Source organism: Panthera onca, chromosome D1 (assembly GCF_046562875.1).
Source record: "Panthera onca isolate mPanOnc1 chromosome D1, mPanOnc1 haplotype 2, whole genome shotgun sequence".
Lineage (NCBI taxonomy): Eukaryota > Metazoa > Chordata > Mammalia > Carnivora > Felidae > Panthera > Panthera onca.
Window position 1 is genome coordinate 52,024,707 of NC_138348.1, and position 24,085 is coordinate 52,048,791.

At 45.6% G+C, this 24,085-nt stretch overlaps 1 protein-coding gene across 7 annotated transcripts in view; it reads left to right on the forward strand.

Moving 5' to 3' along the window:
* The first annotated feature begins 126 nt into the window (after positions 1 to 126).
* FHIP1B (FHF complex subunit HOOK interacting protein 1B) overlaps positions 127 to 24,085 on the forward strand; it is a 33,833-nt gene continuing 9,874 nt past the window's right edge. For 3 of the 7 annotated variants that reach the window (XR_009602190.3, XR_009602189.3, XM_060605835.3), the window contains exons 1-12: positions 127 to 239; positions 10,431 to 10,759; positions 10,887 to 11,525; positions 11,894 to 12,052; positions 12,242 to 12,328; positions 12,519 to 12,686; positions 16,227 to 16,306; positions 16,571 to 16,776; positions 17,161 to 17,940; positions 20,401 to 20,579; positions 20,737 to 20,899; positions 23,350 to 23,538. Coding sequence is in view for 5 of the 7 variants with exons in the window: in XM_060605835.3 (XP_060461818.1) it covers positions 10,622 to 10,759; positions 10,887 to 11,525; positions 11,894 to 12,052; positions 12,242 to 12,328; positions 12,519 to 12,686; positions 16,227 to 16,306; positions 16,571 to 16,776; positions 17,161 to 17,940; positions 20,401 to 20,579; positions 20,737 to 20,899; positions 23,350 to 23,538 (2,788 nt within the window). In the remaining 2 variants the exon portion in view is untranslated. Of the gene's footprint in view, positions 240 to 10,430; positions 10,760 to 10,886; positions 11,526 to 11,893; positions 12,053 to 12,241; positions 12,329 to 12,518; positions 12,687 to 16,226; positions 16,307 to 16,570; positions 16,777 to 17,160; positions 17,941 to 20,400; positions 20,603 to 20,736; positions 20,900 to 23,349; positions 23,873 to 24,085 lie in introns of those variants that run through there. The other 4 variants (XM_060605833.3, XM_060605837.3, XM_060605834.3 and 1 more) reach the window with 4 other exon arrangements.

Sequence of the window (24,085 nt, forward strand, 5' to 3'; positions counted from 1 at the left end):
TGCGCTCGGCCGTTGCCAGGAAACAAGCCTCGACGCTCCGGCTCTGGCCGGGTCCAGCCAATGAGCTGGCACGCCACTGCCCAGCGGTGCGTCGCTGGGCGGTTACGTGTGGTGCGCGGGGGCGCGGGTTGCGTGTGGCGCGGGGCGGGGCGCGGCTGGTGCGCCTCAGGAGCGATGGCGGCGGCCTGAACTCACCTAGCACGGCTGCGGCGTTCGGGCCTGGTCAGGGTCGGGATTCTGTGAGTGAACAGCAAGTATGGGCCGCAGGGCCCGGAGATTCGCATGAGGGGCTAAGGGACTGTGGAATGACGGCACCGCATTTATTGACTGTACCGGTTGTGAGGGCACTGGGTGAGGGGCTGGCATGTGGTGAGGGGCCGGGTGTGAGTGTCTAAGGTAGGGGAGCAGGGTAAGAAGAGCCTGAGGATGAGTGGGCAAGTGAGGAGCTGGGTTGTAAGAGGGGCTGGGGATGCTTTTCAAGAGACGAAGGGAAAGGGACTTGTGAACACAGTTTACTGAGGGGCTGAGGCACCTGTGGGCAGAGGTGAGGGCAACGCTGGGACCAGAGTAAGAGGGTACGGCCTGTGCGGGAAGGGGAGAGTAAAGGGCAAAGGCCGGAGCATGCGGGCTGCTGGGGAATGGGTGAGGGAGCTGAGGGTAGGGCATGGAGGGAAGGAATGAGGATTGTGAGGCTTGGATAAGGGTGAGGTAAGTAAGTCCTTCTTCGATGGACTGTCCTGCCTAGTGAGAGCAGTAGTTTCAGATCGAGTAGGACAGCCTGGGTGGAAGTGTTGTGCACTTGGGTTTTTGAGGACAGAAAATTGAAGGCATCGTGGGCAGTAATAACTAGGATAATGAAAATAATTTTTGAGGCTTAGTTTTCAACCAGAGTAATCACTGAAACTGCCGGTTTCTCAAGTTCCTCTTTGGGACTGCAAACTTGAAGATGGTTCCTCGCATGGAGGTTTTTTGGCTATGACCGCCCATGTTTGTTTTCTCTCCACCTGCTCTGGGCGGTCTTACTCCACTGCTGCTCCTCACCTATGCTTAGCTGTGCTCTGACGGTTGTCATCTAAATTGGACTAACCACTTTGAGTTGCTAATTCTACTTTTATGAAAGTCACATGGTTTGTTACATACAACACTATGTTTAGGTTCTCAAGCAGAATGGCTTTGCTCTAAGTCACTTTCTTACAGTTGAGTTAAAAAACCCTACTTTATTGAGGTAAATTGATATACAGTAAACTGCTCATGTTTAAAATGTACATGGGTTTTACCATATGTTTACATCTGTGAAACCATTACTACTTTCAAGATACAGAACATTTCTACTACACTCAGAAGTTTTATCCTATCCCTTTGCAACTCATTCCTCCGTGCATGACACATTTTGGGGTTCATTTTATTAGTATCTTGCAGGTCCCTTTCTCCCTGCCAACCACATGTACATGAACATTTTTAAAGTTCTAGGGGTGCCTGGGTGGCTTAGTTGGTTAAGTGCCCAACTCTTTGATTTTGACTCAGTCACGTGTCTCATGGTTTGTGGAATTGAGCCCTGTGTGGAGCTCTGTGCTGACAGCATGGAGCCTGCTTGGGAGTCTCTCTCTCTCTCCGTCTCTGTCTCTCTCTCAAATAAATAAATACATACAAACAAAACAAACAAACAAACGTTAAAAGTTCTAGAAAACTGAGTTGGCACTCAGTTTTAATGGACAGTTTGCTTTCCTACCACTACATTTTCCTCTGTAGTCACAGTTGGCCACAGAGCCTAGATACCATCCTCAACCTCAGGGAGATTTAGGCCTTTCCTGTCTGGACAATTCTCTTGAGAATTAAGGGCAACCCAAATCCAAGTGGCCAGTCCGTTCCAGAGTCTCAGCCTCAGAACCAACTGTTCTGACCCATGGTATGTTTTCATTGCTTCTTTCCAGAGGCCAAACATTTTTATGCTAGTGTAACCCTTGACCACCTACCCTGGTGGGCAGAACACTGTAGAACCAAATGTATCATAACAGGGTTTAGAGCAGTGATTCCTAAACTCTGGGCCAAGGACAGTGCCAGTCCATAATAAAGTTTTCATCCATCCAAGGTGGAAGGAGAGAAAGATAACATATGAAACATGAGTTTTTCATAAAGATAAGTTTATTCTGAGATTATTCTATTCTTTTAGTGAAAGTGCTTTCTGACTGATGAAATAATGGTGATGGTAGATGGTGGGTTTTCAAGAAATGGTCTTATTTACCAAAATAAAAAGTAACAACCCTATTTGTAAAATTTTTTAGAAATTATTTTTATTAGTTCCTGAAATCCAGAAATTTAGAGTGATGATGGTGTGGCTGTTGTATCATGTTGAGGAACATGTGCTTATACAGTAATTCTATATAACTTCTGACATTTGAACAACATACATTCAGTTTCACATTTCACTGGGTTTACACACTTTGTGAAGTAGGCAAGGGCTGGAATTCTTATGTTATAGATGAGGAATCATATTCATAAACCAAAGGTCACATAGTATACAGTGGCAAGGCTGAACCCAAAATTTGGTCTCCTGAGAGTGACTTGGGGAAAGAAGGTTTGTAACAGAGTGAAGGTGATGTGGACTAAAAGGCACGTTAAGTATGGGAAAAGTTGTGATGACATGAGGGCATTATATTGGCAAAACCATCTTTTATCATTTGTAATTAATGCAGTTCCAAAAGAGATTAAAGACACTTTGAGGGTGACAGAGAGATGGGGCTTCTGTTTAATATTGTGGCAATGACATGGGAACAGGTATACATAATACCTGGTTCACATTGTGATGGTGACAGGACAAGTCATGTCATCAGAAGGTTCTTAGGGGACTGTAAAATTCTTGGGTGTTCCAGAGAAAGTACTGAGTTTGGTAAGCTGTACTGAACTCTGTTGAAATAGTAGTGTAGTAAGTATAATGGATTTTGACTTACATATGCAGCTGGGTGGTAAATCTGAGAAGATGTAACATAAATGAGGGTGATGATACCTAGATAGAAACATGTTTGGAGTGCTTTATGTAATCATTTATTGCACATCGGCTATTCGCCAGGCACTCTAGTAAATACTGGAAGAACAAATTCATTCATTCATGTATTAATTCCTTTATTCATTCAGAAAATACTTTTTCAGTATGTAGTCTGTCCTTGTGATGCTCACATTTTATGAGATAACAAGATAGAGAAGACATGGTCCTCTGTGGTCTCAAGGAATTCTAAGTCAGGTTGAGAGAGGTAGATACATGAAAAGACAATTTCAGTTTAGAGAGAGAGTGTTAAATACAAAAGTATATCATGATGGGGTGGTTACTTCTTTATCTAGTGTGTCTCTCCCTGTATTCCAGTCATATATATTCAGTGATCTACCATATATCTCCACAGGTATCATAAAATTAACATGTCTAAAACAGAACTCACTATCTTTGCTCTGAGAGCATGCTTTTGTAGCATATTCTGTGTCTCAGTCTAGGCAAGGACTTCAGTGTCATCTTCATTCTTTCTGCTCCTTTATGCCCTGTATTTAGTCAGTCACTAAAATCTTTATGTTTCCCTTTAAATTATCTCCTCTTCATCTCTGTGGCTACATCTTCACTGTTAAAGCTTTAGTTTACTTCCTCCTCATCTCTGATCTGGATTCTCACTCCCTCCCCCCCAACAGTCTCCTGCCTTCAGTCTTGCTCTTTTCTAGTCTTTCCCTAGAATGATCTTTCTAAAAATACAAATGTAATCATAGAGCTCCTCGCTTAAAAACTTTTGGCTCTTTGTGTTCTGTAGGACAACATCCAAATTGCTTAATATGGCATCATTTGGCCTCAACTCACCTCTCCAGCCTCATCTCCTGCCACTCTCTACTTTGTGTTTTAGCTTGAATAAAGTCTTCATAGTTCCCTAACATGTTACTTTTTTTAAGCCTTGAGATCTTTGTAATAGCTTTTTCTCTAACTAGGGACACTTTTTCTTCTCTGCCCAGTGAACTTACCTTGTTCCTTAGGATCTAGTTCAGTCTCTTCTCCTCTCTTTGACATCTTCTTTGTCATCATCACCTAAGAGGGGTGGAGAGAGAACCATGTGTGACATAGGGATTTACTGTTATAAAGGAGAGTCACCATGACTGAGGTTCACGTTGTTGTGTAAGTCAGGTGAGATTCCCTGTAAGAAGCAGAGGTGGTATTGGGGAGAGGGGAGGGAGTGAGTTGGCACCACACATTGATAGCCCATTTGTCTTATGCATAGAGGCTGAAGGATGGACAAGCAGGGAGGATGTATGTAAGCTGAGCTCTAGATTAGGCTCCTGTGAGGTCCCCCCTCCTTTTGTATTCCTATGAGGTTTTAACCAGATCTTTCTACTTTCAGTATTTACAGTAATAGCTCATTCGTGCCTCTAATGTCAGTAGTCAGTCATCTTGCCTGGGAAGAGCCACTGTAGGGAGAGAAAGCTCGGGACTTTACTGACCTGTTCTCGAGAGGTCATTTTGATTTCTCCCTGTCTGCTGTAGGTATCGCAGGTGTATCCCTGTCCCCAGCTCCCTCCCTCTCTTGCCTCTCCCAGGGCAAAGGTTCCTCAGTAAAACTGAGCCACCTCCTTCCTACCTGTGCCTGCTATTCTGAGGTTGGTAGACACCCTTGCTGAATGTACCTGTAAGGTACATTTTGTGCCCTAAGATGAGTGACTGAACTTGGCTATTTGTGGGTCTAAAAGATTAGCTCTTTCTTACCCCTTTTCCCCTGTGACTGAGTCTGATGGTAAATCTGGGAAGAGGGGTATACTTTTTTATAGACTTTGCTGTGGCAGGAAACGGCACAGTAATAGAGTGGTGATTCCATTTTCTTTGTCTTGCTTTTGAACTTTGCACAGTTAGCTGGGAATGAGAGAGTCTTAAGTAGGTGACAGGAACACCAAGCTATGGTCTCCTTTTGTATTTTTACAGTTTGTGAAGGGGGCCCGGGTTAAGTGTTAGCTTTTGGGTTCTGAGACACTGATTTCAGTATGGCTTTTCTTTTTGAGGTCTTTGAGAAGAGTTGGGGATCGGGAGGGGTGAAGAAAGGTCCTGGAGGCTAGTCCCTCTTGAGTTTGTGAGCAGTGCCCTTTGTTGGTCAAGTAATAAAGCAAAAGTGGGCACCCCAGTTATATTGCAAGGTAGGAATTAGTTGTTAATCTTTGGAAATGAGTCCTAGCAGCTAAAGGCAGTTTAGTTTTGGACATGATCAAGCTTTACTTTGCTGACACTGGATGCTTGGCTCATCTTTTGCTTACCAGGGTATGAGTGTGAGGTGGTGGGGTGGACAGGTCAGAGCAGGCTAGATCTCTCCTCTTAGAGGTGAGGATATCTTGGTCAGATAGGATCAGGAGAGGGAATGGGGAAAGGAAAATGCCATTTACAGAGCACCTGCTTTATATGCCTAGTGTGCTACATAGGTTATCTTATTTAAATTTTTAAAAAAATTTTTTTAACGTTTATTTATTTTTGAGACAGAGAGACACAGAGCATGAATGGGGGAGGGTCAGAGAGAGAGGGAGACACAGAATCTGAAACAGGCTCCAGGCTCTGAGTTGTCAGCACAGAGCCCGATGCGGGGCTCGAACTCACGGACTGAGAGATCATGACCTGAGCGGAAGTCGGACACCCAACTGACTGAGCCACCCAGGCGCCCCTCTTATTTAATTTTTAAAACAGTAACAACACTTATTTCATCAGGAGTTTATGTAAACTGAGGCTTTGATGTGGGAGGTGATTTTTTTTAAGGTCACACAACTGGAAAATGGTGGACTGGGATTCAAACCTTTATTTGAGGAACACCAGAGCTCCTGCTTTACCTACTACTTTGTGTTATTCTTACTTGATGTTAGGGCCTCTCTTTGTTTTCAGTCCTCAGATGAGATTATGATTGAGAAAGCATTCTGTAAGCAGTAATAGATATTCTTCTGTTATTCAAGGTCTTCAGGGGGGCAGATTGAATGCATTTGGTTTGGGAAGAATTTGATAAAGGGATTATATTTACGAGGGCATAGGCAGAGTTTAAGGAAACCAATAAGACATAATGCTAATAATAGTGAGAGAGCTAGTAGAAGGGGACATTTCTTATTAGTATTCTCAACTGTTGGCTTTGCCCTCCCCAGCCCATGCTTACTTGGTATCTTCAGTACTTGGGCAGACAGATAAGTACCTTTTCAGTGCATCCCTGCTGCTGGTAGTTACCAGTCTGTATGACTGTTTGATGGTTTATAGGAAACCACGTATGAAAGACTGAGCATCTGTTCTGTGGCTCTACCACCTTCTCACCCCTTTCTCTTCCCCACCCCGACTCTCCTGGGTGAGTGAGTGAGTGAGAGAAGATTAGGTGAGTGGTGGGGTGGTAGTAGATATTAGCTTCCCTTTTTCAGATTTCAGATTTACCTGAACTGGCACCCATCCTTTATTACTATTTTCCTTCTCAGAGAAAACGGTATACATACTTCTTTTTCTCAGACTAGTGCTATACCTGATTTTTCTATTATCCCCATTGTATTTATCCACAACCTGTTACTTTTCTTCATACTTCTTTTCCTCACTTGACAAACAACCTTGAGGCTCCCCATAAAACCAAACCAAACCAAACCAAACCAAACAATAAAAACTCTTTTTCTTGGCTTCCCACCTCCAACCCCTCCTAGTTTTTTTAAGCTGTTGGCTCTGTTTGCATCCTTCTATGTCACTGACTTTCCAGATAATTGCATTTTACATTTCTTTGGCTCTTGGTCATTCTTTAATTACTTTCCTAAGTTTATCTAAAACTAGATTGCTAAAACTGACTGTTTTCAATCTTCATTCTACTTAGTCTGTCTGTAGACTCTATGTTATGGCAATCTCTAGTTTCTTGAAACTTCCTTTCCTTGATTTTTAGATTATCATTATTTCTTGGATTTTTCCTTCCATTTCTGGCTACCTTCACAGTCTTCAAAAACACCTCTTCCTTTGTTTTCCTAATTCCTGGTTTTCCACAGAATGTTACCCTTGGCTCCTTTCAGGATCTGCTGATGTCTTTGGATGATTCCATCCCTCTCTATAGCTTCATCTATCACCAATTAGTTGTTGACTTCTGGATGTATATCCCTATTCTTGATTTCACTCTTGAGCTCACGTATAATATTTCTATTTGCTTTCTGGACATCATGGATATCCTATAGGTGTCTCAAAGCTTAACATTTCCAAAACTGTATTCATCCTTTTTTCTAAAACACTGCTCCCTTTGTTATGTGTTCCTTGCCTGTTAAGCATTATCTTTTACTGAATCTCTTAGACTTCATATCTGAGTCTTCTCTTCTCCTCCATTCATTTGTCAGGTCTTGTTGCTTCTACTTCATGGCTAAGTTAAATGTGGAGGCAGATTATCTGCATTTGCATTCTAGTCTTGCTTACTAGCTAGCTAACTTTACAGTAAATCTAACCTTTCTAGGCTTTGATTTTCTTATGTGTAAAATGGAGATACCAGTACATCTAGAGTTTTTATGGGATTTAAATGAGCTACTATATATAGTACTTAGAAGAAAGCCTGGCACATAGTAAGTGCTCAATATATGTTAGCTATAATTGGTTTTAATTCAGTGTTCAGCTCCACAAGTATTTTTGAATGCCAGGCACTGTGTTGGCACTGTGATTGCAAAGAATGAATGATAATGGTCCCTTTTGAAGGAGCTTGGTATTATTGGCAGAGATATTACAGGTGTAAATAATTTCATTATCACATGGGACATGCAAAGATAAAGGTGAATATCAGATTTATCTTTTCTAATCCTGCTCTTACTTCATCTGCCTTCTGCCTGTCTCATTCACCTTATTATACTTCTATCTGACATATTTTTAAAGGCAAATTTGATCTTGTCATTTCCTTGTCTAAAAAATCTTTTTTGTTTCTGGGATGTCAATAGATAAAACCTAAACTCGTTAGCCTGCTATTCACTGCTAATTATAAGCTTCACCCTTATTTACCCTTCAATTCCATATTGTTTCTCTCTTCTCTAAGTAGTCTGTGATTATGCCATCCCCAAGTTGGAACTGTTTTTCAGATTTGTCATGTTCTTTCATAGTGCCATATTTTTGTACATACTGGTTTTTTTTAATTAAAAAAATTTTTATTACTGCTTACTTATTTTTGAGAGAGACTGAGTGAGAGCAGCAGAGGGGCAGAGAGAGAGGGAGATACAGAAGCAGACTCTAGGCTCTGAGCTGTCAGCACAGAGCCCGACATGGGGCTTGAACCCACGAACCGTGAGATCATGACCTGAACTGAAGTCAGACCCTTAACTGACTGAGCCACCCAGGCACCTCTCTACATACTGTTTTTAGCATGAAGGTCTTTTCCTCTACTCTCTTTGTTGCCAGTATTTCAGTTGTTAAAGATTTAAGTCAGAAGTCATCTCTTTTCTGGAATCCCCATTATAGTCTTTCATGCAGAATTACTTGCTTTCATATCCCTGTGATACTTTTGTAAATACCTCTGTTTATAATATTCATTGGAGGTATTGTTTATGCTCCCCTCCAACTGTTTTTATCTGTCTTTGTATTTGCATTGATTATTTAGCAGAGTGCTCAGTACATTATCAGTACGGATGTACAGTGAGTGAGCCCTGGCTGCTGTTTAGGGCTGGCCCTGCCCTTTATAAAACTGTCTCCTATTTTACAGACGGCTTGCTTAAGTATAGTTGCTACCTTCCTTTGGTTGTGAGTTGGTGGTAACTGTAAGAGAGAGTATCTGGGTGGAAGGGGATGGTGGTAACATAACCCGAGGGCTAAGTGTGGGGCTATTGCCAGGTCTCTAGGTTCCTTCAGCCCTTGTTGAGCTTAAAGAGGAAGGACAACTGAACCACGCCTTTCCTCTGAAGTTTTTGTACTTGTGAGAGATAATACTGCTGAGGCGGTGAGGGGTGTGATGGAGAAGGAACTGTGAGCCATGGTCTAGGCCAACAGCTATTTTGGTACTTTTTCCCTTTCCCTAGTGAGGGTGTCATGTCATGGCCCCAGGAGTGAGTGTTGGCTATATCTGGCAGGAGTGGGGTATCTGTGTGTATATGGGAATGTGTCCCTGTGCTCTTCGCTGGAATGAAAATTGTTCCACTCTTTCGGTTGGCTCTGGATTTCTACCCCTTAAGAGTGTTCAGCTAGTTAAGGGTCTCTTGGGTTGTTTCCTACTGGGTGGGATTCTAGGGAGGGACTGTGATAGGTAGAAAAATATTTCTTCCTCAGTAGTCTCGGAGGGCTGGAGTCAGATCAAGATTGGGTTCCTTCTTTCCTTCCTTCCTTCCTTCCTTCCTTCCTTCCTTCCTTCCTTCCTTCCTTCCTGATTTTATTTTTAAGTAATCTCTACACCCAACACCCAACGTGGGGCTTGAACTCACAATCCTGAGACCAAGAGTTGCATACTCTACCAACTGAGCCAGCCAGGCACCCCAAGACTGGGTTTCTTGTTCCTTCATTCATTCATTTGTTTATTCATTCATTCACTTAAGCATCCACACGTTGAGCAAATATTTACTGAGTCCCTAGGTATTGCTCCAGGTACTGGGGATACAATAGTAAACAAAACAGACAAACCTTGCCTTCAGTGAGCTTACATTCTGGTGGAGAAGCTAGACAAATAAGTGAGTAAATATTTTTTGATAGTGAAAACTGCTAAGAAGGAAGATTAGGAAGCTAGAGAGTGAAGGTGGGAAGATATACTACTTAAATAGAATTAAGTAAGGCCTCTCTGAGGAGACAGCATTCAAAAAAAATGGAGTGATATGAACAATGTGAAGATCAGGGAAGAGCACTCCAAGCCCAGAGAATAGAGTATTCTAGAAGGCCTGTGTGAGTAAAGTATGAGTGAGGAGGAGGATGGTAGGAAGTTAATACAGATTAGATCATAGAGTACCCAGAGGCCAAGGTAAGGGACTTGGATTATTACTAGTGTGATGGGAAATCATTGGAGGGTATTCAAGAGAGGAGAGATGTAACATAAGTTAGGTTTTAAAAATATCACTCTGGTTACTTTGTGTAGAATAGACTGTCAGGGGAGGGAGAAACAAGACTGGAAGCATGGACACCAGATTGGAAGCTATTGCATAGTAAGACATGCTTTGAGGGTATAGGTGATAGGGTTTGCTGATAAACTGGACATTGGAATTAAGGAAAAGGAGAAATAAGGATGATGTTCAAGTTTTTGGCCTGAGCATGTAGGTGAATATTGGTATCAGTTCTTGAGATGGAGAAAGCTGGAGGAGTGATAGGTTTGGTGGTAGGAATGAGTTCTGTTTTAAACACGTTATATTTAAGGTACTGTGTGTTTGCATATGTGCGTGGAATTTTCAGTGGATTGGTGGCTCTGAGTTCTTCCTGTTGGGGAGAGGAGAGAGGCAAACTCCTCTGTTGATTTCTTCCTTTCTCTCTCTCTTTGAATTAGATTTGTAGGTCTGGACTCGGCCGTGACCTCTGGGCTCGCTATTCCAGCCTGGTGTATCTTCTGGATCCATGGCCAGCTACTGGCCCCTGCAGACCGGATGAAGCAGACTAGAGACACAAGTGGAGAAAGCTGCCAGCTGGCAAATTCTCAGAGTGTGGCCCTCTGGCTACTGGCCCTGCCCAGCCTGCCTCATGGAGAGGATGAACTGGTTGAGCAGATTGGCCTCCCGGGGCCCTGGGCACCGTGTACCTCAGGGGTCCAGTCTGCAGGCCCCTGTCATGGCTGACCCTGAGACCTGCCTCATGGTCTTCAAGAATCACTGGTCCCAGGTAGGAGATTCTATACCAAATGGCCTAATCCACTGGCTCCCTGAGTTCTCCTAACCTTCTGTTCACTCTCACCATCCCATTTAGTCATCATATCATCTTAGATTCCTTCTATCTTCTGTTTCTCCAGGTAGTGCGAATCCTGGAGCGGCAAGGCCCTCGGGCAGCTCCTGGGGGTGCAGATGATCTCAGTGCTGTGCGCAACCACACTTACCAGATGTTGACACTGCTGGTAGAAGATCGTGTGGTCCCCTCAGCCCCCACGACCCCTGGGCCCTTGCTGGAGTTCGCTTTGCGTGAGGACCTGCTAACCCGTGTGTTGGTTTGGCAGCTTCAATGGGATGAGCTTGGGGATGGGGTTGAGGAACGGCGGGCTGAGCAACTGAAGCTGTTTGAGATGCTAGTGAGTGAAGCTCGCCAGCCACTGTTGCGACATGGTCCAGTTCGTGAGGCTCTGCTGACCTTGCTGGATGCCTGTGGCCGTCCTGTGCCCAGTAGCCCAGCACTGGATGAAGGCCTGGTGCTACTTCTCAGCCAGCTGTGTGTGTGTCTGGCCCGGGAACCTTCATTGCTCGAGTTCTTCCTGCAGCCACCTCCTGAGCCTGGAGCTGCCCCCCGCCTTCTCCTCTTTTCTCGCCTTGTTCCCTTCGTCCATCGGGAGGGCACACTGGGCCAGCAGGCCCGTGATGCCCTACTCCTGCTCATGGCTCTGTCGGCCGGGAGTCCCACTGTGGGCCGCTACATTGCAGATCACTCTTACTTCTGCCCGGTCAGCACCTCCTGGGATGGGGGGTAGGGTATGGTGTATAGACACTAGACAGCACCTTGCTATCCAGAAGATGTGGAGGGGCTATGTACTGGGTACTTTTCCTTTAGGTGGTAGCCCCCTGGGTTTGAAAACAGTGCCTGGAGTTGGGGTGGGGATGAAACATGGGCTTAGGTGGACAGCATAGATACTAAGACTCTTCATGGACCAGTGTTCCCAGGTGATGTCCTGGCACATTGGATAACTAAATATCTGCTTGAGGAATAGTTCTTTCCCCTTGTCCCATCAAAACTCTGGGTTAATAGCTCCCCTGGTTCCCTTTTATGTATTGTCTGAGCTTTTGGTAACCTGTCCTTGGGGATGGCCCCCAGGTGCTGGCCACAGGGCTGAGTGCTCTGTACTCCTCACTGCCCCGCAAGATTGAGGTTCCAGGGGATGATTGGCACTGCCTGCGACGGGAGGATTGGCTGGGAGTGCCAGCCCTTGCGCTCTTCATGAGTTCCCTAGAATTCTGCAATGCAGTCATTCAGGTGGGATTGCATCTTCCCAGGAGGACTGGTTCTTGGTCATTCTGGGCAAATGGGGTGGGAAGGGGGCACATTCCCTGGAGTTCTGCTGTTCTGCCATCTTGGGGGTGGGGTGCCTGCTTGTACCATTCTATTCCCTTCCAGACAGTGGCCACCTCACATTCTTCCTCCTTCTCTGTTGTACCCCTACAGGTGGCTCACCCTTTGGTGCAGAAGCAGCTAGTTGATTATATCCATAATGGGTTCTTGGTGCCTGTCATGGGCCCTGCCCTGCATAAGGTGAGAGTTATGGGTGGCAAGGCTGAGGGGTGGTGACCCCAATGCCAGGACCAATGTGGGAAGCAGTGGGCTGGGTACTCTTCCCCTTTTCCCTATCTTCTCCTGGTTCCTACTTAGAGCTCGGGGAAAATAACTTAGTACATGTTCAGGGAAGCCCTAAATTTCCAAACTTTCCCTCCCCTTCGTCCAGACCTCTGTGGAGGAGATGATCGCCAGTACCGCCTATCTGGAGCTTTTCCTACGGAGTATCTCAGAGCCTGCTTTGCTCCGTACCTTCCTGCGATTCCTGCTGTTACACCGGCATGACACCCACACCATCCTTGACACCCTCGTTGCCCGTATTGGCAGCAACTCCCGGGTATGGCCCCTACCTCTGTCCTGGCTTACCTGGGTGAGCCTTCTTCTCTCTCTGAACTTTGTTCTGGGAGGGTGTGCCTGCCCTTCTTTGGCCTTTGTCTCCAGCAGTCACTTCAAAGTTAGGTGGCATTTACTTTCCAGTATTAAACTTTTGACCACTTTGGGAGTAGCTCCCTTGCTTTTGTAATATATGAATCTAGAACACATTACTTTTTCTGGATAACTGGCTCCTCATCATGACTAGGGGTTTTGCCATTGTGCTGTACTTGCGATGTAGCATTGGCCTGGGGTTCTCTTCAGCTGTGTATTGTACTGTGGCCTGCTGTGGGTGACTGAGATCACTTCCCCAGGTTTTGTGTTTGCTTTGATAGGTGATCCAGCTGCTACTGGTATGCTTAGCTTTTTTCCCCTTTGGATTTGCCACATTTGAAGTGCTGTAACTTGGGGCACCCATCTCCCCACCTACCTACTTAAACATTCCTTCCTCCTGAACATTTTTACTGAATGTTTTACTTACTGTTTTCTCCTACTAAGGATAAGTGGTAAACAAGGTAGGCATAGTTGCTGGTATCATGGAGCTTCCTTCCTTTATACAAACCCATTAATAAAATAATTGCAAGTTGTGGTCACTGTTATGAAAAAACCAAACAGCTATTTAGAAAATAATAGGGTGGTCAGAAACCTTTCTGAGGAGGTGACATTGAGCTAAGACCTAAAGGTCATGAGGGAGTTCACCTATTGAATAACAAGTGGAAGAAGAGTCTGAGCAGAGGGTGCAGCATGCACAGTACATGAGATGGGGATGAGCGAGTGTATTTGAGGAAATAAAAGACCAGTAAGACTGGAGGTGTAGTGAGCAAGGGGGAGAAGGGAATGAGGTGGAAGTAGAGAGGTAGGTAAGATTCAGTCATGCATGGCCTTGTAGACCATGGTAAGCAGTTTGGATTTTAATCAGTAGAAATATGTATGAAAGAGGAGTAAGTAGTTTCCAATAATAAAGACCCAGAGTCTTTCTAGGGGAATAAAGCATTCATTTAGTCATGAACTTTATGCCATTTATTTAGCTCTGGAACCATTTTTTTGTTTCCTTCTTATAACAAATTGAGGTTCCCTAGGTCCTTGTATTTAAAATAGAAGTTCTCAGATTACTAAAGGTTCTGGAAAACTGTTGAAAATCATTCAGATACATTGAGATACCTGGTAGTAGGCCTCTTGGTAGGTGAGGTTTTGGGATAGCTGTTTTGTGTAGGTGAGGTTTTTGAATACTAAGGGTATGGATGAAGTATTCTACACTGACTTTGATTAGACCAGTGTTTCTGAACCAGGTGCACACTTTAGAATTTGAAAATGGCAACAGCTACAGCAGTTTCTAAGGTCCCTGCCTTAGATTTCTTGGATTATAATATACAGGGCATGTGTATTTTTACAGTATTCCAAAAAGTACTTATGATACGTGCCTGGGTTAATTAGGAATTATTGTCTAAAATCAATAGCAAATAGATGTCAAAGCTTTAATTTTACAAAGATACCAATTTCGCATTATGCTAAAGTTAGACCATGGTCTTTTATCTATTCAGCCTGATGGAATGTCCTCTTCGTGTTTTGAGACAGTTAATTTCCTTCTTGAGTTGATTTTTTTTTTTTTTTCCTATGTTGGGCTATCTCCATGTTCCTTTTGTCTTAATCTTATCCTCACTTCTTTGACTCTCTCTCATTGTCTTTAGTCTTCAGCATTTGATTTTATTAGTCTTGCATTTGGTCCTCTCGTCTCAGGAGCCTTCATGTTTTTGGGGTATTTCTTCTTGTTTCCTGCTTCTTGGAGGACAAGATTGTTTCTGATTTCAGGTTGCCGGGGCTTTCCTTTCTACTGTTTGGCCTTTTTTAGTCTTGATTCTGCTGCCCTGACTTTGAACTTCTTTAAGCTTGTCTTTTGTGGCTTCAAGTGAATCATGCTGGCTAGTCAGTCTCTGTGCCTGTTTTAGTTTCCCATTGCTGTCATAACAAATCACCACAAACATAGTGTCTTAAAACACACAAATTTATTATCTTACAGTTCTGTAGGTCATACGTCTGACACAGATCTCACTAGGCTAAAATCAAAATGTTTTCAGGGCTGTGTTCCTTTCTGGAGTCTCTAGGAGTGGATCTGTTTCCTTGCTCAGTAGGGTTGCTGGTAGAATTTATTTCATTGCAGTTCTAGGACTGAGATTCCCATTTTCTTGCTGGCTGTCAGCTGAGGACCATTCCCAGATTCTAGAGGCCAACCAAATTCCTTGGTTTGTAGCCCCCTTCTTTCATCCTCAAAGCCATCAATGGTGGATCAAGTCCCTCTCAAGCTTCAGATATCTTTTTGACCCAGCTGGAAAAGGTCCTGTGCTTTTAAGGACTCAACTGATTTGATTGTGCCTTCCTGGATAATCCATGCTACTCTCCCCACCTCAAATTTCATAACCATAATCATATCTGCAAAGTACCTTTTGTCATGTAGGGTAAAATACTTACAGGTTATGGAGATTAGGACCTGGACATCTTTGGGGGACCATTTTTCTACCTATCTCACAACCTTTCAGTGAGTGTGAATATTTTCATTGTTAAAATGGTTATTTAGGGTAAATCTGAACATCCTTGCAAATATCCAAATATGTGAACTGATATCTAATCTCTTTCCCGCTGCAGTTGGCTTTTAATCTTCCCACATTTATTTAGTAAATGATGAGCATCTAGACTGTGCAGTGTGCCCTGGCCTAAGACCCAATAGTCATCTTCAGGGAGCTCTAGGTATACCTGCCATAAGGGAAGTAGAGAGAAAGTGCTGTGGGGATTCAAAGGAGTAAGGGAGAGCTTACTTGTGTCTGTTGTCTTCCACTCTCTTCGCCTAGCCAGAGAAGAACCACCCTTCTTATTTTCTAAAACAAATGGTTTCCTCTATTCTGGACCCACCTATTTTTTCCTTTTCCTGTCAGCTGTGCTTGAGCTTTTCTTTCTTCTACCTTCTTAGAGATACATCAGTGTTGGAGAGGTGACTCAGACTCCATGTTCACAGCCCCGCCCACTTCCCAGCTGGGATTCTTCCAGGTTCCCTCTGGTTTCTTGTTGGTAGGCATTTAGTTACTGTGCAGCCGCAGTCTCTGCTGACAGGCATTCACTTAGTTATCATATTGTTGTTGTCTCCTGTTAGTCATTCACTCAGTCCCAGTATTTCCTAAGGTCTTTCTTCATGGGTATTCATTCCATTAAGTACTACTGGAATCTCTGCTGACAGGGGTATGTAACCAGAGAGTCTGCTGACATGTGTATGGTCTGTAGAAATACAGAACGTGACACATGGTTCATTCCTATCTGTGAATAGTGAGGTCTTGCCTACAAAGATCATGTGATCATTTATTTAATACGCAAATGATCATTATGTGCCAGGCCCTATGCACATGCTACTCTAGGAGTGGTTGGTTGGGCCTGGGGTTGGGGGGTTCCCATTTGGTAAACACCTTGGTGGGTAGAGAGCTCTTATGGTGACTCCCTCCCTCCTCCCCCACCCCCCCAGCTCTGCATGGTCTCTCTGAGTCTCTTCAGGACCCTACTGAACCTCAGCTGTGAGGATGTCCTGCTGCAGCTGGTTCTCAGGTACCTGTGGGGGCAGGGCTGAGGGATGGCTGATCCTGAACTCTCAAGGCCTTGTGCATTGCTGGGGCGATGGGTTGTATTGGGGTTGCTCATGTGGAGCATGGCTTAGCCATGTAGTTCCATTGGCCTGGCTTAGCCATGTGTTTCTATTGGCCTGATGTTCTTGGAGCCTGTCTTGGCCATGTAGTTCCATTGGCCTGATGTTCTCCCAAGCCCTGTCCTTCCTTCCTGATCTATCCTGTGCTCCTTTTTCTGCTTTCCCAGGTATCTTGTCCCGTGTAACCATGTGATGCTGAGCCAGAAGCCAGCTGTACGTGATGTGGACCTATATGGACGAGCTGCAGACAAGTTTCTCTCCCTTATCCCACGCTGTTGTCGGCATCGTGCCCCTAGCCCACCCCGTCCAGAGCATGCCTCATGGGCACGAGGTGGGCCTAGCAGAGAGGCAGGGAGAAGGGAGGACACAACGGGTATGGCCTGGGTTCTGGGGAGCCTAGCAAGAAGGTGGGGTTTGGGTGCGGGGAGGGAGATGGCCATGAGTGGCATTTTCATCTTTGGGGAGGTTGATGCCTTAAATCCACCAAAGAAATTTAGCTTCTGAGCAAAGCTGTTCCTCTTCTTCATTCCAGTCATGTATTGTTTCTATTTTCCATTGTTTCTTTGGTATTGGGGGTGGTGAGAGGGGGTGGTGGATACAGAAAAGCTTAATTTGGAGGGTGGAGAATCAGCTGCCTAAATAGGTCACACTTCTTTGCTGTTTCACTGCCTTCTCTCTTAGTCTCCCTAGGTGCCTTATTCCTCCTCCTGGCCCTCTGTCTCTTTGATTCCTCTTATGTTTTTTTTTCCCTCTGTAGGCCCTGGAAGCCCGAGTGTTGACTCCTCTTCTGTGGTGACAGTGCCCCGGCCCTCCACACCATCTCGTCTGGCCCTCTTCCTGCGACAGCAGAGTCTGGGTGGCTCGGAATCCCCAGCTCCAGCCCCTCGCTCACCAGGGCTTGCTGCATCCCCAGCCTCCAGCCCTGGCCGACGGCCCAGCCCTGTGGAGGAGCCTGGTGAGCTGGAAGACAATTACCTGGAGTATCTGCGTGAGGCACGCCGTGGTGTGGACCGGTGTGTCCGAGCCTGCCGTACCTGGTCTGCCCCCTATGATGGCGAGCGGCCCCCTCCTGAGCCTAGTCCTGTTGGCTCCCGGACTAAGAAACGCAGCCTACTGCCTGAGGAGGACAGGGACAATGTGGGGGAAGGGGAGGAGGAAGAGCTGGGGAGTGGAGGGCTTTCTGGGGGTACAGGGGAGGGCCCTGGCCACCTGCCCCCTCCCCAGCTCAATGGGTTGCCAGGACCATGGCCTGAGGGGGCCAAGAAGGTTCGTCGGGTGCCTCAGGAGGGGGCTGGGGAACTGCCAGAGAGCACCTCCGAGGGCATGGCAGGACTAGAGGGCTTTGGGCAGGAGCTCCGGGAACTGGAGGTGGCATTGAGCAATGGGGGGGCTGGCTCAGAACCCCCACTAGAGCCTCCACTACCTCTTGAGGAGGAGGAGGCCTATGAGAGCTTCACCTGTCCCCCTGAGCCCCCCGGCCCCTTCCTCAGCAGCCCTTTGCGGACGCTCAACCAGCTGCCAAGCCAGCCCTTCACTGGTAAGCTACTTAGCCTAGGCCTTCCCCTTTGCGTACTCTTTGCATGTATTCAACATGTTTGTGCTGATTTCTGAGACTTCTTGCCCATGTCATTTCCATGTACTTGCCTAGCTCCTCATCCATTTTGCTTGGATCCCTTCCAGATACATGTCATACTTGGGTCTCTGTGTCTGTCTATGTGTCTTCCATGCTTGTGCTGGTTTGAGTATTAATTTATGTCTGAGCCTTGTATGTTCTATGTGCATGTTCCTCCTCTTCCCCAGTCTGGCCATTTCCTGAGATTGTGATCAGGATGTGTTTGGTGTTTCCTGGTAAATCACAGCAATATATCTGAACAATACATATGGAGGACATATGTGGTGTTCTGTATGTGAGGCATCTGTAAGCCATGCTGTTCCATGCTGTTCCCACCTGTATATTTGTCTGGGTGTTGGGTCTCCTATCAACTTTTCTGTGACCTAGGATCATCTCTTCTGGCGTTCTTCCCCCTACTCTGCCCTGGCCTCCTTTCTTCTCGTATCTCTTTAGAGAAGGACTCAATTTCAGGTTTTTCCTGTTTTCTGTCCTTGTACCTTGTTGGTTGCTATAATTACCCAGTAAGACTTTCTTACAGACTCATCATTAGTAGTAAGGACTGAAGCAGATAGAGTGAAATGCCTCTTTGAGGGCAAATGACAAAAGTGTAGCTCTGATCTCCCCAACTGAGCTCTTTTGGTCTTTCTAAAGACCCTGGAGTCAGACCTGACCTGAGTGACTGGGCTAACTCCTCTTTGTTTTTATTTGAGATCCAGCTTTACCATCCCAGCTCTTATCTGGTTCTTATCCTTACTCCCCACCTCACTCTAGGGGGAAAACAAACAAACAAAATACACCACCTCTGAGAAGCAGTGTCTAGACACACCTTGAGTTAGTGTCCCTTCATATCATTGACGCGTGTAAACCACTTACTGTGATGCTGGTACCTTGGGAGAACTCAGCACGTGGTAGCTTTTTACAAGGATTGTCATCTTTTGGCTGCAAGGCAGATATAAGTTGACCAAGGTATACCCCCATCTTCTGGTTGTTTGTAGTCAAGTTATTGTGCCTTGAGCAGTACATGTCCTAACTGGGCCTGGGATATGCTGCCATCCTGCTTGCATAGCATCAAGGCTTCTGCTCTAGAGTCACGACAACTCCGTCTTGCAGACTACAGAAAATGTGTTTCCATTTATTTAAGCTTTGCTTCTTCCTGCTCAGTACCATTAGAAGGTGGTATGCAGGTTTTACCACATTCTTGAAACATTAATTGAAGCTGTGTCCCTTTTCTTCTTTGTAAACTCTTCTGAGCTTTTTGAATTTTCTCATGTAAGAAAGTCCCAGGAAATGAGAGAAACAGAAGGACAGAGTTATGGGGTGTCTTAGGACCCTGTTAAGCTAGAGTTGTATGGAGCTAAGGCCAGTCAACGTGCATTTGGAGTGGAGAATGTTCTAGGATCTTTTTTGGAATTCATTGCCTCTTTCCCTTCGTTGCTCTCCTGTCTAAGTTCATGGTGCAGTTCTTAGGTTTAATCCCTTTCCCTTACAGATCACTGGTCAGACAGACTGATGGCTCTAGAGTCCTCCTGCTGGTGATCTGGCTCAGTTGAGGCCAGTTTTCCCAGTAGATCATTCTAATCCCTTCTGTTATCCTCTCACCCAGCAAAGAGTCTGTTCTGAGTCAGTTTTCTCTGGCTCTGAACTAAACTTTTTTCTACAAATTCTCTTCTACCTTCTTGGTTCCCAGTTCCTGAACAGAGCTGATTTCTTCTTTGGGGTTCCCAGAGATTTCTCCCCTGTCTTTTAAGTTGGCCTTCGTAGTCACCTTTGTCTTTGTTACAGTTCATTCTTGCTTTCTTTCTGATCCAGGTGTAGTGTTATCCTCTGTCTTGTGTGTAACCTGATTCTTCTTTTGGTTCTAATCACTTTCTTGCTTGTTCTTTCTTCTGTTATGTCTCTTGGGTGAAACTTTTTAAAATACTGAGAGACATTATATAGTGTATAGTTATTACTGAAAACTTATAATTTGCTACATCTTGGGCTAACTGCTTTATAGGAATATTTCTTTGATCCTTTTAATAACCCTGTGAGGTGGGTATACTTTATTTTGTTAAGTAGGACACTATGCTTAGAGAATTTTGATTCATCCAGCAGCTTAACTAGTAAAGGATAAAGCTGGAATTTGAAACCAGGTCTGTCTGACTCCAGAGCCTATGATCTGGCTCTTCATCCTGAGTGTAAAGCTGGCATGTGGACTTTTGGGTCCACATGGTATCTACCATTTCATCTCTTCCAGAGTAGGTGATCACAGGATACTTAAATATAACCCAGACACTGACATACAAATGATTTTCATCTAGTGGCGGGGGGTCTCTCGGTTTTGGGAGGAATGCGTGTGATGTGCATTGTGTTCAGGCCTTGTATCCTTGTGCCCAACCTCCCCAGGCCCCTTCATGGCTGTGCTCTTTGCCAAACTCGAGAACATGCTGCAGAACTCCGTCTATGTCAACTTCCTGCTGACGGGGCTGGTGGCCCAGCTGGCCTGTCACCCCCAGCCCCTGCTCCGCTCTTTCCTGCTCAACACCAACATGGTCTTCCAGCCCAGTGTCAAGTCCCTGCTGCAGGTGTGCGATGCATGCATGCATGGGTGCGTCCAGGCTCCATGGTGGGCCAGGCCCGCAGCTGGAGTGACCCTGGGGGGGCTGGGAACAGGCCCAGTGGGATTAGAAAGGACCATCAGTGTAGAGCCACACAGAAATGTCATGAAGTTGTGCTTCATAGGTGCTGGGTTCTGTGAAGAATAAAATTGAGAGCTTTGCGGCCTCCCAGGAGGACTTCCCAGCACTGCTATCCAAAGCCAAGAAGTACCTCATTGCCCGTGGCAAGTTGGACTGGGCCGAGGGCCCTGCAGCAGGACCTACCCCCCGCCGCTCCGATCCCCTAGGTGAGGCCTACCCCACCACTCCAGTCCTCTTCCTACCTTCCCTAGATAGCTAATTAGCCCAGGTTAATTGAACTCTTATTAAGGGTGAAACCTTGTGCCATGAACTGAGGAGTTGTAGAAAATTGAGTCTTGATGTTTGTCCTGTGGCTTCTGGTTACAGGATAAAATACAGTTGTGTCCTCTAAGAGCCAAATCAGCAGCACTAGCAAAAACTGCTGAAGTAGTAAGACAGGCAAGGGGACAGAGTAGTCTCTAGGTTGAGGTATTGTTACAGCTTGGGAACAGGAATGGCATTTGACATGGTTCTTGAGAGATAGATAGGACTTGGGTAGCCAAAGGAGTGGGATGGCTTTTTTCTTTTGTCCAGGCAACAACACGAACTATTTTGTTGGAACAGGGGATTTGGAAGGTGGTGAAACAGTTGGCAATAAGGCTGGAAAGATATGGCCAGAGTTCAGATTAGGTTCTCAGATTAGGAGTTGGACTGGGTAGAAGTTGTGATCTTTTGGTCAGTGAGAACCCACTGGAGGTTCTTAGATATGAGAGTGGAGAGATAAGCATATTAGTTCATGTGCTAAGTGAATTGGAGCCAGGAGAAAATAGAGTCAGGAGGCTTCTGCTGAAATGCATCTGTGACCTGCAAGGCTTGAATTAGAATAGTGGGAACAGGAAGGAAGAATTTGATAATGTGGAAATGAAAAGGAAGTCTTGGCAGAATTTGGTGAATGGTTGTGAGGCACAAGGAGGAAGGAAGAGTTAAATGTGACCATGCAGTTTTAAATCTAGATCTTCTATCCGCAAGTGTCTGAGCATTTGCTGTATGTACTAGCCATTGTCTTTGGTACAGGCTACTCAGGGAGGTATAAGATGAGACCTCTGCTTTTAAAGAGCTGACAGTCAGTCTGGAGAGTGACTAGAGAAATGTCATAACTGGGGAAGCAAGGTCCCAAAGGTGGTGGAATAGTGGGATCCGTTGCACCAGGAAAGGAATAACTTTGGGCAGGAAAAGATTTTTTTTCCTCCTTTTGAGGCAAATGAGGATAGATCAAAGGAGGAAGTGATATGTACCCATGGAGTTGTGAGGTGTGGAGGGAAAAGTCAGGAAATTGAAGTCTTTTATTTGCTAATCAAAGTAGGAAGCAAAATAATATGCTAAGAGCAAGAGAGCAGGGGTGAGATGGAGGTATTAGAGATGTGGGTTGGGAAGACAGTACCAGAACGGTTATTATTCAGCTGTGAGGACCCAGCTGAAGTTCCTTAGCATGATTTCTTCATGTGAATATGTCTTATTTCCATAGTGCTAGTATTGTGTTCACTGTAGAATAAATAAGAGTCTAAGCCCTTGAGCTCACAGATTACTGTATGAGATAGAAGACCTATATATAAACTAGAAACAAGTTATTACAGTACAGTATGATAAAGGCAGTGAAATGGGAAGTCAGTGGAGGGCAAATCAGAGGTTTTTCAGAGGGGTGGGGATAATAAGATTAGGCCAAGGACGATGAAAACAGGGGAGAGCAAAATTAAGGCCTAGAAGGCTACAAAAGCATGAAAGAAGCCTGGAGGGTTCCAGGAAGAGCAGATCTGTGTGGGCACAAAAGCAGGAGTGGGTGTAAAGAGTTTGGAGAAGGGGTTGGAGGGAGCATGTGAGCCTGGTTGTGAAGGGTTCTGAATGCCGTATTTAGTTGGCCTGTACAGCGTACCTCTGTAGCCAGTATTAGAGATAGAGAGTGGAAACTGTAACATGATCTAGAGACTAGATCCCTAGAGTCTAGGCCCTAGAGATGGGACAAAGATCCAGAGACAGGAATCTAGGAAGAAAATTAGGAGAGACAGCAATGTTTTAAATGGTTCCTTTGAGTCTAAAGTGAGGTGAAGTTTGTCTGGCCATGTGAAGTTGCCTAAACTGACATGAGGTGGGAGTGGGCTTTGGTGGATCTAGGAGAGAGACTGGTGGTTGGCGAAGTGATGGCACAGGAGATCAGATTCTGGAGGGATAGTGGAGTATGATGGAAGTGGTAAAGCCCTTGGACTGTGATTGGATATACACCCTGTAGGTGTTGAAGGAGTAGAGGCTGTGGGTCCTGTGTTATAGATAGTTCAGGAGCATAAGGTAAGCCTGTGTTATGGACTGAGGAGATATAGCTTAGTGATGGTAGAATAGCAATTGGAAAGGGAGGAGCAGTTAGAGAGTCCCTCAGGGTGAGAGGGCATGGAGAAGGGGTCTTGGCTGGGAATGAAGCAGTTGTGTTGACTGACCGAGAAGACTAAGGGTGATGGTTGGCTTGGTGGGGAGGCTGGATGGAGGGAAAAATGCTGGGCAGGCAGCATTTTGGTTTTAGAGTCCTAGTCCAGATTACTGTGAACCCAGGGAGGGGGGCATCTCTCAGACCGAGAGAGCATGCCTTACCCCAGCACCTTCACGATCCCTGATACCCATTTATTCCCAGTGAAGAGCCGGAGGCCATCCTTGGGGGAGTTGCTCCTGCGGCATGCACACAGTCCAACCAGGGCCCGGCAGGCGGCACAGTTGGTTCTTCAGCCTGGGAGAGACGGCGCAGGACTTGGCCTAGGTGGGGGCTCCCCTGGGGCTTCAACTCCGGTTCTACCCCCTCGGGGTGGGGCCCCTGAGCGCCAAGGTGAGGCTCTGCGAGTCAAGAATGCTGTCTACTGTGCAGTCATTTTCCCTGAATTTCTCAAGGAGTTGGCTGCCATTTCCCAGGCCCATGCTGTCACCTCGCCTTTCTTGTTGGATACTTCAGAGGAGGGATCTGGTCCTCCTGTCTCAGGCTTTGGGCCCCTCAATCCTTAACTTTCTTCCATGGACAATCAGGGCCTCCAGTGGCCTGGGCTGGGGCCGGGGTATAGGCTCCTTTTTATGTTTGGAGGCAGTGGTAAGAGGACTTTTTAATTTATTTCTGATGAATGTTTTATGGAGAACTTGTTGCAATATGTATAAAAGGGAAATCTCTATTCTCTGCTCATTCTTCTTTCCCACCCTTTTTCTCTGGGGCTGGGGCCCCAGGAAGGTTGTACATAAATAGGAGGTCAGGGGTATTTTCTCTCTTGTGAGGACATTGGTTTTAAGGTTTTAAGGTGCTTCTTACACCGTTAAAGGGTGAGGGGTCATGGAACCTAGGGGAAAAAAGTAGGGACTCTTCTCCAGCCCCAAGACAGAAGAAGCAG